The following is a 12,344-nucleotide window of genomic DNA, read 5'->3' as shown; positions in this document are numbered from 1 at the left end:
ACTGGGGCTTGAATTTGGACTTTAGGCAATACATTCTGCCCACAGCTCACAAGAAACCCTATAAATAGTATTTTGCACTGTTGCTGGGTGTGGAGGCCATATGTCTAGAATCTCAGATATTTGTGCAGCTGAGGTAGGAGGATCATGAGTTCAAGACCAGGCTAGGGAAAATAATGACACCTCAGAAAGGAAGGTGTGTATAGTTTTCAGAGGTAGATAGGTCAATGACATTCAATATCTTCATATTTCAGACATACTTACTCGGTAATTATGATACGGCTCCGTTTCTGTATATTGCACCCTGAAATTCTCATACTGTCCACCACGCCAAAACCGTTCTATTTCATAGTCATAATAAGGATCTGCATAAGGCTCAAGTCTGAAAAAAGCAAAGAGGAAAATCTTATCACTTAGGAATGCTACAGCAAAAATCTACATATAATCCAAGCCAAAAGAATCCAACCCCACATTATGAAAATATGCCATGACCAGGTAGTAGCATCTAAGCCTGGAACGCAGGCAGAGTCAATATTAGGAAATGCATTAAAAACGATAGCTACTTGTGGATCTGGAGCAAAAGCCAAGGTACATATCCACAGATAGACAAACATCATTGACAAATGTTCAGTATCTACTTCTGCTGAAAACTCTCAGTAAGATTGTGACTTACACATTTTTTAAAAAAGATTATTTATTTATTTATTAGAGACAGAGAGAGAGGTAGGAGGGAGAGGGAGAGAATGGGCATCCAGGGCCTCTAGCAATTGCATATGGATTCCAGACACATGTGGCACTATGTGCATCTGCCTTACGTAGGCCCTGTAGACTCAAACCTGGGTCCTTAAGCTTCGCAGGCAAGTGCCTTAACCACTAAGCCATTTCTCCAGCCCAAATGTTCAGTATCTACTTCTGCAGAAAACTCTCAGTAAAACTGTGACTTACACTTTTCTAATAAGATAAAAGCCTAGAGACTTTATGACAGAGACAATTTACATAACAAGGCAGCCACTTCAATGAGGCAGAGGATAAAAACTTAACATGGAGGGCTGGAGAGATGGCTTAGCGGTTAAGCACTTGCCTGTAAAGCCTAAGGATCCCGGTTCAAGGCTCGGTTCCCCAGGTCCCACGTTAGCCAGATGCACAAGGGGGCGCACACGTCTGGAGTTCGTTTGCAGAGGCTGGAAGCCCTGGCGCGCCCATTCTCTCTCTCTCTGTCCTCTATCTGTCTTTCTCTGTGTCTGTCGCTCTCAAATAAATAAATAAATAAATAAATAAATAAATAAAAAACTTAACATGGAAATTGATTGGTCACACTCAGGAAAACGACTAGCTACTGAGGAGGCAGAGCACCGACAACTTTGTTTATAAAAGCAGAGGAAAGATGCTCAGGAATAACCCATTCAACTACAAATGTGCAGTTTATTCTTGAAAGACTCAAAAAATGTGAAGGGGAACATATGATAGGGAGCTCTATTGCCACACTGGTCCTTCCTAGTTTGCAAGTATTAAGGCAATCCCAATGAGCATCTTTTCTTTTTACCAAGGTAGGATCTCACTGTAACCCAGGCTGACCTGGAATTCACTCTGTAGTCTCAGAGTGACCTGAAATTCAGTGATCCTCCTACCCCTGCTGCCATATATATAGTATTTGGTGGGGGGGGGGGGGGAGAGAAAAAAAATATGGGCACACCAGGGCTGCTAGCCACGGCAAGTGAACCTAGACGCATGGACCACCATGTATGTATGGCTTACATGGGTTCTGAGGAACCGAATGTGGGTCCTTAGGTTTCTCAGGCAAGTGTCTTAACTGCTGAGCTATCTCTCCAGCCTCCAACAAGCATCTTTATGAGGCTGTTAAACAGGCTGATATTCTAGTTTATATGAAAGCAGGCTCAAGGACACATATTAAGGTGGCATCTCACAGAGTGGGCACTGGGAAGTTGGTCGGGTCAGAGGAGCCCTCCTTACTGTGGAGAACTAACTAACTGACAAAAGGCTAATGTCTGCACAGGCTTAGTCTGGGGACATAGAAGACTATGCACTTTGAGTAGAGCTTCTCCAAAGATTTCCTGATGAAATGAACCTAAACAAACAAGTCATGACCTGGTCTGATACAAACTTATGACCTGCCTTATGCTCTGACTTCCCATTGTTTTAACTGCACGAGTTTGAATAGAGGTGCAAGTACAGTCAGTGGGGGAAGTGCTCAAACATATCTCCCATTAAATCGTATTTTGCCTGGTGTAAAAACTTTCTACAGAATAGCATGAATTAAGGTTTTTTGACATTCAAAAAAAAAAAAATTCTCAGGGGCTCAAGTCTCAGAGGAACAACTCTTTAAACCACTGCAGACAGTAGGTGATAATAATTTTTGGTTTACTGACAACGGAGTGGATTTGGCATTGTGGACTTGGGTAGAGACAGTATGAGATGGGCTCATGAGAAGGGGACACCTCCAATGTTGGCCCTCACGGTCAGCTAAAACCCAGGTCCACTTCCTGAGGAAACAACCTTCTCTTCTCATTAAACAGTTACTATTAGCCAGGACCACCCACCTTGCCTGGACCCACAGACACGAACAAGCCAAGTGCTGAGATTAAAGGTGTGCACCATCACACCTGGCTCGTGAAAGGTTCTTCCAACTTTTTGTTATTCTTAATTTTGCTTTTGATTCTTTTTTTGGTATGTTTTTGTCAAGGTAGGGTTTCACTCTAGCTCAGACTGACCTGGAATTCACTATGTAGTCTCAGGATGGCCTTGAACTCATGGCGATCCTTCTACCTCTGCCTCCCGAGTGCTGAATTAAAAGTGTGCACCACTATGCCTGGCTTAAAATATTTTTGAATATTTTACATAGAATGAAGGAGAGAGAGAGAATGGGGGCACCAGGGCCTCCAGCCACTGCAAATGAACTCCAGACACATGTGCCTTTGTGCATCTAGCTAAGTGGTTCTTGGGGAGTCAAACCGGGATCCTTTGTCTTTGCAAGCAAACGCCTTAACTGCTAAGCCAACCCTCCAGGCCCCTTAAAATATTTCTGATATACCAACCTAAAGTGTGAACATGTGCGACTGTGAATGTTTTGGTGATATATCAAAAGGCCTTCTAAGTACATATTCATATACTTAAGTAATCTTAACTTCTTAAAATCTATACAAATGTTATCAATTCTGCCCAGCCCTCTGCTCCTGCTGCAGATCAGTAAGGCCCTATTGTTACCTGATGGAGGCTTAAGAAACTTTCACATCAAACTGAGATGATCCTGACTATGTCAGGTCAACTTAAAATCCTACTACTGGGCTAGAGGGATGGCTTGGCAGGTTAAGGTGTTTGCCTGCAAAGCCAAAGGACCTTGGTTTGATTCCCCAGGACCCATGTTAGCCAGATGCACAAGGTGGTACATGACATGCGTCTGGACTTTGTTTGCAGTGGCTGGAGGCCCTGGTGTGCCAATTTTCTGTCAAAAAAAAAAAAAAATCCTACTACGCTTGTGGACATGATAGCAGTCCAATATTACTTCTTGGCTAGAGGCATACAGCCTCCTGAAATTAATATCTAATTTAATATTAGATATTTCAGCCTCAGAAATCTATTATTGGTCCATTCAGTTGTCAATATGTATGGGTTCTAATAATCTATGTCTTATATCCAATCTAAAGGCTTGGCTCCTTATAAACCAGCCAAGCTGAATTTTTGGTTGTGGGTAGTTACGACAAACATGACAAAGAAACAATTTGTTTCATCCTCCCATACCCTGCTGCTCTGTTCATACAGATCCTCACCCTGAATATCAAAACATCCCATGGGAAACCTGTCAGGGGCCTACATGACATGGTACCAGATTGGGAAATTACACCATTATTGTTTGGACACTAAAGACTGGATTCATGATAAACATAACATTCCTTGTCTGTCCATGGCTTAACAGAATGTAACAATGACTCTATTATATGGGGAGAAAGAGGGCTACACAAATCTGTATTTGGTGACTTGGCTCCACCTTTTAAAAATTATCCAATATGGGGGAGGGGAGGGAGGGTTTTACCATGGGATACTTTTTATAATCATGGAAATGTAATAAAATTGAGGAAAAAAAAAAAAAGAATGAAATTTAAAAAAAAAAAGATTTACCCTAAGCAGTAGAGTTTCCATAATTACAATTCCAAAATTTTATATTTCAATCTTATAATGTTTTAAAAATTGCATCCCTTATGCTAAAATAGCTTTTAAAATCTGATAAAGCTAACTTTGTTCCTGGAATACACTAATCATGATGTAGATGGAATAATTGCGGTGAATTACAATTATCTGCTTAAGAAAATGTCAGTCATTGATTTCCTTGACATAAAGAAATTGCCGCAGGTGACATAGTGTTATGAAAAATAAAGCCCTAAATTTTAATAGTATTATGAGATAGGTTTCATAAATGCTGAAAAATAGTCATAAATTTTCAATCCTGCAAATTCTACTAAGAGACAAAATATCTTTATTTGTTATTGTAAGTAAATACTCTGTATCACAGACTGCCTGTTTACAGATATGAATATTTGTTGCTAACTGTAATGCATGCAGTGCTGTATTTGCAGCAATGGTAGCAGACCTCTTGTCACAATGGAATTATAAAGGGTATAACATTCATATCATATCCGCAAGAAAACACGAACATGAAGAGAATGAGAATAAAGGATCACACAACTAAAAAAAAAACTATTCAATATGGGAAAGCAAATTCACCAAAGTAAACAATGCCCCTTTACTTATTTCTATTGTTACTACACTGGACCAATCTACCTTTGCACTCCCCATCCATGTGTCTTTCTTATTGGTCTTTTTTTTTTTTTTTTTTCCCTTTGGTTTTTTGAGGTAGGGTCTCACTCTAGCCCAGAATAGAGTACTGGGATTAAAGCATGTGCCACCACACCAGGCTAGGTTTTATAGTCATTTTAATATTACACAAAAGGAAAATCTATTCATAGTCTATGCTCTTCCAACTGCTACTATGCTTTACCTGCTTGTTTCTTTTTTTAGACAGAACGAGAACGGGGGAGAGAGAGAGACAGAATTGGCACGCCAGGACTTCAGCCATTGCAATCGAACTCCAGATGCTTGTGCCACCTAGTGTGTCTGGCTTATATGGGATCTGGAGAGAGATCAAACATGGGTCCTTAGGCTTTGCAGGTAAGGTCTTACTCTAGCCCAGGCTGACCTGGAATTTACTATGTGGTCTCAGGGTGGCCTCAAACTCACCGAAATCCTCCCACATCTACCTCTTGAGTGCTGGGATTAAAGGTGTGCACCACCACGTCTGGCCTCTCCTTGCTTCTTTAAAAAAGTATATTTAGGGCTGGAGAGATGGCTTAGCGGTTAAGCGCTTGCCTGTGAAGCCTAAGAACCCCGGTTCGAGGCTCGGTTCCCCAGGTCCCACGTTAGCCAGATGCACAAGGGGGCGCACGTGTCTGGAGTTCATTTGCAGAGGCTGGAAGCCCTGGCGCGCCCATTCTCTCTCTCTCCCTCTATCTGTCTTTCTCTCTGTGTCTGTCGCTCTCAAATAAATAAATAAAAAATTAAAAAAAAAAAGTATATTTATGTGGGCTGGAGGGATTGCTTATTGGTCAAGGTGCTTGCCTGCAAAGCCAAAGGACCCAGGTTTGGTTCCCCAGGATCCATGTAAACCAGATACACAAAGTGGCACATGCATCTGGAGTTCATTTGCAGAAGCTGGAGAGCCTGGAGCGCCCATTCTCTTTCTGTCAAATAAACAAATATATATATATTTTTTTCGAGGTAGGGTCTCACACTAGCCCAGGCTGACCTGGAATTCGCTATGGAGTCTCAGGGTGGCCTCAAACTCACGGCAATCCTCCTACCTCTGCCTCCCAAGTGCTGGGATTAAAGGCATGCACCACCACGGTCGGCTAACAAATAATTTTTTTTAAATGTTCATGTGATGTGAGGCGTACGCCTTATCCTAGTAAATTACACTGAGCCTTAAAAAGAATCGAGGGCTCTTCCTATAATTAATAAAGTAGTATAATACTTCAACAATCTAAATGAATTTTGGCATGCTCATAGTCACTATAGTCACTTGTGTTTTTATCCTGGCTGCTGTCATGACAGTGACAAGTGAGACACACCACTGTTGATGAATGAGTAAAAGCTTGGAGCTATAATCTCAGTGATCATTTAGTTTGTTTCATTTCAAAACCAAGGCTCAGAAAGCAACCGATCCTGGTGAGACGCTCTAAACTATGTTCCCATCATTTTTTATTCAGAGGCACTCTATATGTTAAGGCAATGCACTTGTGCACACACCACCGCCATGTCAGCCCCACTTCCCCGAGGGAAGTTTAGAAAGGCCAAGGTGAAAATGGATTTGCTCAGCCACATTTGCATAGCAGCACCCATGTAAGACATTCACACTGGCAGTGGAGCAGTTCATTGCTCAAAGGCAATCTGGCAACCCACTAGCAGTCTGGGACCCCACTCCACCAGACCTCCCCTCCCAGCTTTTTAGCTGAAGTAGCTACAACCAGCACTTGGCTCTCTGTGTTCAGAGCATCCTACCTCTGCAATCAATTGGCTAACATACCTTCTCTGCCTCTAATCAAGACTCCAATACAATCACGTCCCCTTCCTCAGTGCCGCTGAGAAACAGTGGTGCTTTTGCAGAGGTTCTGACTCACCAAGAATAGGTAGGGTCTGGCACAAAAACCCCCAAGCCAACTCTGAGGCACAAAAGATATTAAAACAACACAAACAAAACATAACACAGGGTTGGGGTGTAGCTCAGTTGGTAGAATGCTTGCCTAGCATGCACAAAGCCATGGGTTCTATCCCTAGAATCACATTTAAAAGTGGGTGTGGTAGCACATGCCTGTAATTCCAAAACTCAGGAAGTGGAAGAAAAAGGATTAGTTCAGTTATCGTCAGCTACATACTTTGAGTCCAGCCTGGGCTACATGAGACCCTATCTTAAAAGGGGATAAAAGCCAGGCGTGATGGCACACACCTTTAATCCCAGCACTCGGGAGGCAGAGGTAGGAGGATTGCCTTGAGTTCGAGGGCACCCTGAGACTCCATAGTGTATTCCAGGTCAGCCTGGGCCAGAGTGAGACCCTACCTTGAAAAACCAAAAATAAAAAAAAGGGTGGGGGGACAACAATAAAAAACAAACCACAGCCCGTCAAGAAGCAGCTCTCAGGTAAACCTTAGCCCTGTCTGTGGAGCTTTGGTCACTAAGGGCCCTTCACCACAGATACCTGCTCCTGGCAGGGCAGGGCCCGGTTTCTAACCTGGCACAACACTACTTTTGAGCTAGAGAGAAGCACTCAAATGGTTAGTGCCACAGAACTTCTTCCCATCTCAGTCAAATTCACTTTCAGATCCCTGTTCTGGCAGGAGAACCTTAAGAACAGTGTTAATGACTAATGCTAAGGATTCTACCTTTTTCTTTCCCCCAAATAGCCATGCACATTAAGAGTACTCTGTACATTCCAGAGTGCTTCCTGCATACTAGCTACCAGAAGGTACATGACAAAGAAGGAAGTACCAAACACCACATCACCGACTGTTCTCCTAAGTCAGGTGGTGCTAAAGGCACTCTGTGGACAGTAGAGCCTATTTTTTTCTAAGACCTGTCTCTTAACACTGTCCATAAGCAGAAGTTAACAAAGTATGGTTTTACCTACATTAGTCCCTATTCATGGTGGACATGTTCCAAGATTTTTTTTTCCACTGAGGTAGAGTTTCACTCTAGTCCAGGATGACCTGGAATTCAGTCTGTAGTCTCAGGGTAGCCTTGAACTCATGGCAATCCTCCTACCTCTGCCTCCTGAATGCTGGGATTAAATGCATGCAGCACCACACCTGGCTTCCAAGTTTTGTAGATAGCACTGAACGCTGTTTTGCTTTCATAGCTATGATAAAGAGATTAGCAACTAAGCTGCTCATTGGGGCCAGGTAGACTGCAGGAAGGCAGTAAGAACCGAGGAGATGAACCACCCCCTCACACATCAGCCAGGACTAGGTGAAACCACAGAGGAATTAGTGGGTGAGCAAGTGCTGCTCCCAAGGCATGCCTGACAACCTGAGCCAGAGTGATGCAGACAGACACTGAGGATACTCAAAGCGCACTGAAGTGGAAATCCAGAAGCTGCTAAGAACACAATGCTGTAGTAGCCTGATGTAAGAGCCACAGGGTGAGAGGGAATACCCAGAAGTACTGCCCCTCTCCCACAATAACTGTGCTCTCACAACTCCTAACCCACAGCCCCACAGTGAATACCAGAAACCATACTGAGGTGGACCCTCATTGGAATGGGGACAAGGAGAAGGGAAATGATGGTACCAACACATGACGCGTCCGTACAAAGTTTCTCCTTAATAATATTAGAGCTTAGCTGGGCGTGTGGCGCACACCTTTAATCCCAGTACTCAGGAGGCAAAGGTAGGAGGATCGCCATGAGTTCGAGGTCACCCTGAGACTACATAGTGAATTCAAGGTCAGCCTGAGCTACAGTGAGACCCTACCTTGAAAAACCAAACAAAATAAAATAGTAACAGTAATAATAATATTAATAAAAACAGGGCTGGGGAGATGGCTTAGTGATTAAGGCACTTGCCTATAAAGCCGAAGGACCCAGGTTTGATTCCCCAGAATCCACATAAGCCAGATGTACAAGGTGGCACATGCGTCTGGAGTTTGTTTACATTGGCTGGAAGCCCTGGCGCACCCATTCTCTCTCTCACACACACACTCGCTCTCTGGCTGTCTTTCAAATAAATAAAAGTTTAAAAAAAAAGATTAGTAACTTAAAGAGTGATTGTAACAGTATACTGTAAATTTACTGAAAACTTAGGAATTGCTTACTTCTGGAATTTTCCATTTAATATATTTTGGCTGGCTAGTAAAGCACAGAATGCAAAGCTCTGTACAGAGGGGACTGCCATGGCCCATTAATTATTTTAAATATCTATTTTATTATTTGAAGGGGGGGAGGAGGAAGAGGCAGATAGAGAATGGGTGTGCCAGGGCCTTCAGCCACTGCAAACGAACTACAGATGCATATGCCACCTTGTGCATCTGGTTTATGTGGATCCTGAAGAAATCAAACCTGGGTCCTTAGACTTCACAAGCAAGTGCCTTAGCTGCTATTTCTACAACCCTGGATCATTAAATCTTTAGTTCTCTTCTCTCCCCACTGGATACTGCCTGAATAAGTGTGGACACCAGGTACTCGACCCCTTCCTGTGCAGGCAGAGCTCAGCAGAGCAGCCTCAGGTTGTCTAGGCAACAGGGTGCTAGAACATACATATGTGTGCTCCATCCTTCCTTCTGGGTAGCTCTTACTCTCACTCCAGCCAGAAAGTGCATTAAGTGCTGGGTGTGGGTGGTACAGACACTCGAGAGGCAGAGGTAGGAGGATCGCCAGGAGTTTGAGCCCACGGAGACTACATAGTGAATTCCAAGTCAGCCTGGGCTAGAGTGAGACCCTACCTTGAAGAAAAAAAAAAGAAAAGAAAATCAAAAATCACAATGATGATGACTTTTTGAGGCTAAGTATTTCTGTAAGACCAAGACAGTGCTGAGGCCAATGTGGACCACTGAGGAGATTACAATCCATTCCTGTAAGACCTTTGTGCCCTCTGTAGACAAAAATGGCCTATTTCCTTCCCTGAGAGAGTGGGAACCACCCTGGGGAAAGGAGCAGACAAACAGGAATAGTATGCTTTAGGTTACATAATGTGATCATGGACTTTCCCTGTCATGGCTGTTAAAGACCAGCATATTAAATGTCTGAGGAGAAGAAACAACACAGACAGCATTTATAGTACAGCCAGTTGCCTAGATCTTAGATTGTAATAACCAACCTCATGTTTTCTTCTCTTTTCTTTCTTTTTTTTTTTTTTTTTTTTGGTGAGATAGGGTTTCACTCTAGCCCAGACTGACCTGGAACTCAATATGTAGTCTCAGGGTGGCCTCCAACTCATGGCGATCCTCCTAACTCTGCCTCCTGAGTGCTGGGATTAAAGGCGTGCACCACCACGCCCGGCTGAAACCTCATGTTTTCTGAGTAACCAACGAAGATGTGAGGCGATCAAGGCACAGATTCAAGGGGCTCCAAGGACAGCTGATAACATGCTCAGAGCCTGTTGGGAACTGCAGGAGCATGGCCCCCAGCACAGAGGGAAAGCATCTTCTGTACAAAAGCCAGAGCCCAAGGAGGATGGAGTTGGCTCAGAGAGGGCACGCCAACTCCTGTGAAGGTGGTGGTCCCTGAGGGATGTGAATATAGCTGCTCGCTTCAGAGTACAGGTGAGTATGTAGCTACTCTCTATGGTACAGAGGAGCAGAGGCAACTCAAGTTTCTTTCAAAAGGGTGTTAGAAGAGCATTCCTTACGCTGTGTCTCTGACATCTCTTGGAACCCGAGAATTCCAATCTCGGAAGACTTCATTTTCCTTGTCAAACTCCCGTTCATCTTCGCCAATGGTCACAGTGAACCTTTTCTCTTCAAAGTCAGGCTCCTGTTCTTTCCGAATGGTTGCTTTTTTTAAAACCTGCCATCAGAGAAAGAAAGAAGGCAGTGTGGATTGAGGACCCTCAGTTACTGTTGGGAACACTAGGAGCCTGAGCCTTGCAATAGTTAACACTATACCAGTGCCAAAGGGCAAGGGTCGGGCCAGGGACCTGGTGCCTCCATGGAGGGGCCTTGGAGGAGGCTGGTCTACACAAGTGCGCTGTGGCTCCCACACTCAAATGCCCCAGAGCTCTGCTGGACAGTAAGAATGGCGCAGTGAGTCTCAGAAGGTGTGGAGCAGAGCTTTGTTTCCTCTCCTTGAAGAGAGAATAGCTTGGGCACTGAGAAAACAGGGTTAGGTGCCAGCTGTCACTGGGGCCCATATTGTAAGCCAGGCTCTGGGGTTAGACTGGGCAGCACAAGGACACCTAAGACAGCCAGGGAGAGCAGATGCCGGGCCTCAGGAGGACAGGAGATAGACTCCAGTAGCAGGCCCCACGAAATCATAGGGACTGTCTCACTCACTAAGGAGATAGCCAGGGATAATCTCTGTCTTCTGGGCTGACCTAGACACCAGAAGACTGCAGTTCTTGTCCTGGCTGACACTCCTTGGCTTACTGGTGTTTGTCAGGGATGGGGTCTGCCTAGTACAGATATCATTTCCCATTTTCTACCTGTTTCTTTTTGGTCTCACTCTAGCCCAAGCTGACCTGGAATTCACTATGTAGTCTCAGGGTGGCCTTGAACTCACTGTGAGGCATGCACCACCACCAATGGCTTCCTTTTGCTTTTAAAAAAATTTTTTAGATTTATTTGACAGAAAAAGAGGGAGAGAGAGAGAATGGAAAATAGGTGTACCAGGGCTTCCAGCCACTGCAAACAAACTCCAGACGCATGTGTCCCCTTGTGCATCTGGCTAATGTGGGTCCTGGGCAATCAGACCTGGGTCCTTTGGCTATGCAGGCAAATGCCTTAACCACTAAGCCATCCCTCCAGCCCCTTTTTTCTAATTCTTAAAGAAACTCCAAAAGCACTCCTATAGCTTCCAAGGCTTTCCTGAGCTTCCACACTATCTTTGGATAAAAGCAAAGCCAGCTCTGTGGGGATTATGGAAACCCCCCCTCCCCCATTGCCTTTTCCTCCCAGGTCGCATTGGATTCTTACCTCCTTTGCGTGTCGGAGACCTCTTTCCCAGGCACTCTCTGTTGGTGGTTCTGGAGGGGGTGGAGGCAAAATTTCATCAAGTACTGGACCACCCTATTAAACAAGAAGGAAAATGTTGAGGGATGGCTTAAATCTGTGAAGACGGATGCAGAATCACCACATGAAATAGCTGCATACAACTGGCCTCAGCATCCCACATGTCTTAACATGCAAGGCTGCTTCTTCATGGGGACAACAGAAGCTCAGACTGTTCTCAGGTACTAGACATCTTTTTCACAAGACACACTAGTTTGCTTATTTTGGCATGTACTTGTATACTTGTGGTCAATGTCAGGTGTCTTCCTATGTCATTCTCCACACTTTTCTAAAAAAATCTTTTTTGAGGTAGAATTTCATTCTAGCCCAGGATGACCTAGAACTCACTCGGTAGTCTGAGGCTGGCTTCAAACTCATAAGAGATCCTTGAATCTCAGCCTCCAGAGTGCTGGGATTCAAGGTGTGTACCACCACACCTGACACCCACTTTGAGACAAGGTCTCTCTTTGTACCTGGACCTTATCAATTTGGGTAGACTTGCTAACCAATAAGCCCCAATAATTATCCTGTATTTCCAGCCCTGGGATTATAGGCATGTGGCTGTCACACCTGGCTTTGATGTGGG

General features: G+C 44.2%; 1 protein-coding gene across 3 annotated transcripts in view; it reads right to left on the bottom strand.

Moving 5' to 3' along the window:
• Zc3h18 (zinc finger CCCH-type containing 18) overlaps positions 1–12,344 on the bottom strand; it is a 70,822-nt gene that overhangs the window by 32,335 nt on the left and 26,143 nt on the right. For all 3 annotated transcript variants that reach the window (XM_004666061.3, XM_045154418.1, XM_045154424.1), the window contains 3 exons: positions 11,684–11,776; positions 10,402–10,559; positions 262–379 (listed from right to left, as the gene is read on the bottom strand). In XM_004666061.3, the coding sequence (XP_004666118.1) occupies positions 262–379; positions 10,402–10,559; positions 11,684–11,776 (369 nt within the window). The remainder of the gene's footprint in view (positions 1–261; positions 380–10,401; positions 10,560–11,683; positions 11,777–12,344) is intronic.

The sequence above is a fragment of the Jaculus jaculus genome, chromosome 1, assembly GCF_020740685.1.
Source record: "Jaculus jaculus isolate mJacJac1 chromosome 1, mJacJac1.mat.Y.cur, whole genome shotgun sequence".
NCBI classification, from domain to species: Eukaryota; Metazoa; Chordata; class Mammalia; order Rodentia; family Dipodidae; genus Jaculus; species Jaculus jaculus.
Note: the sequence above shows the minus strand (reverse complement) of the source record. Positions and strands in the feature narration are given on the sequence as shown.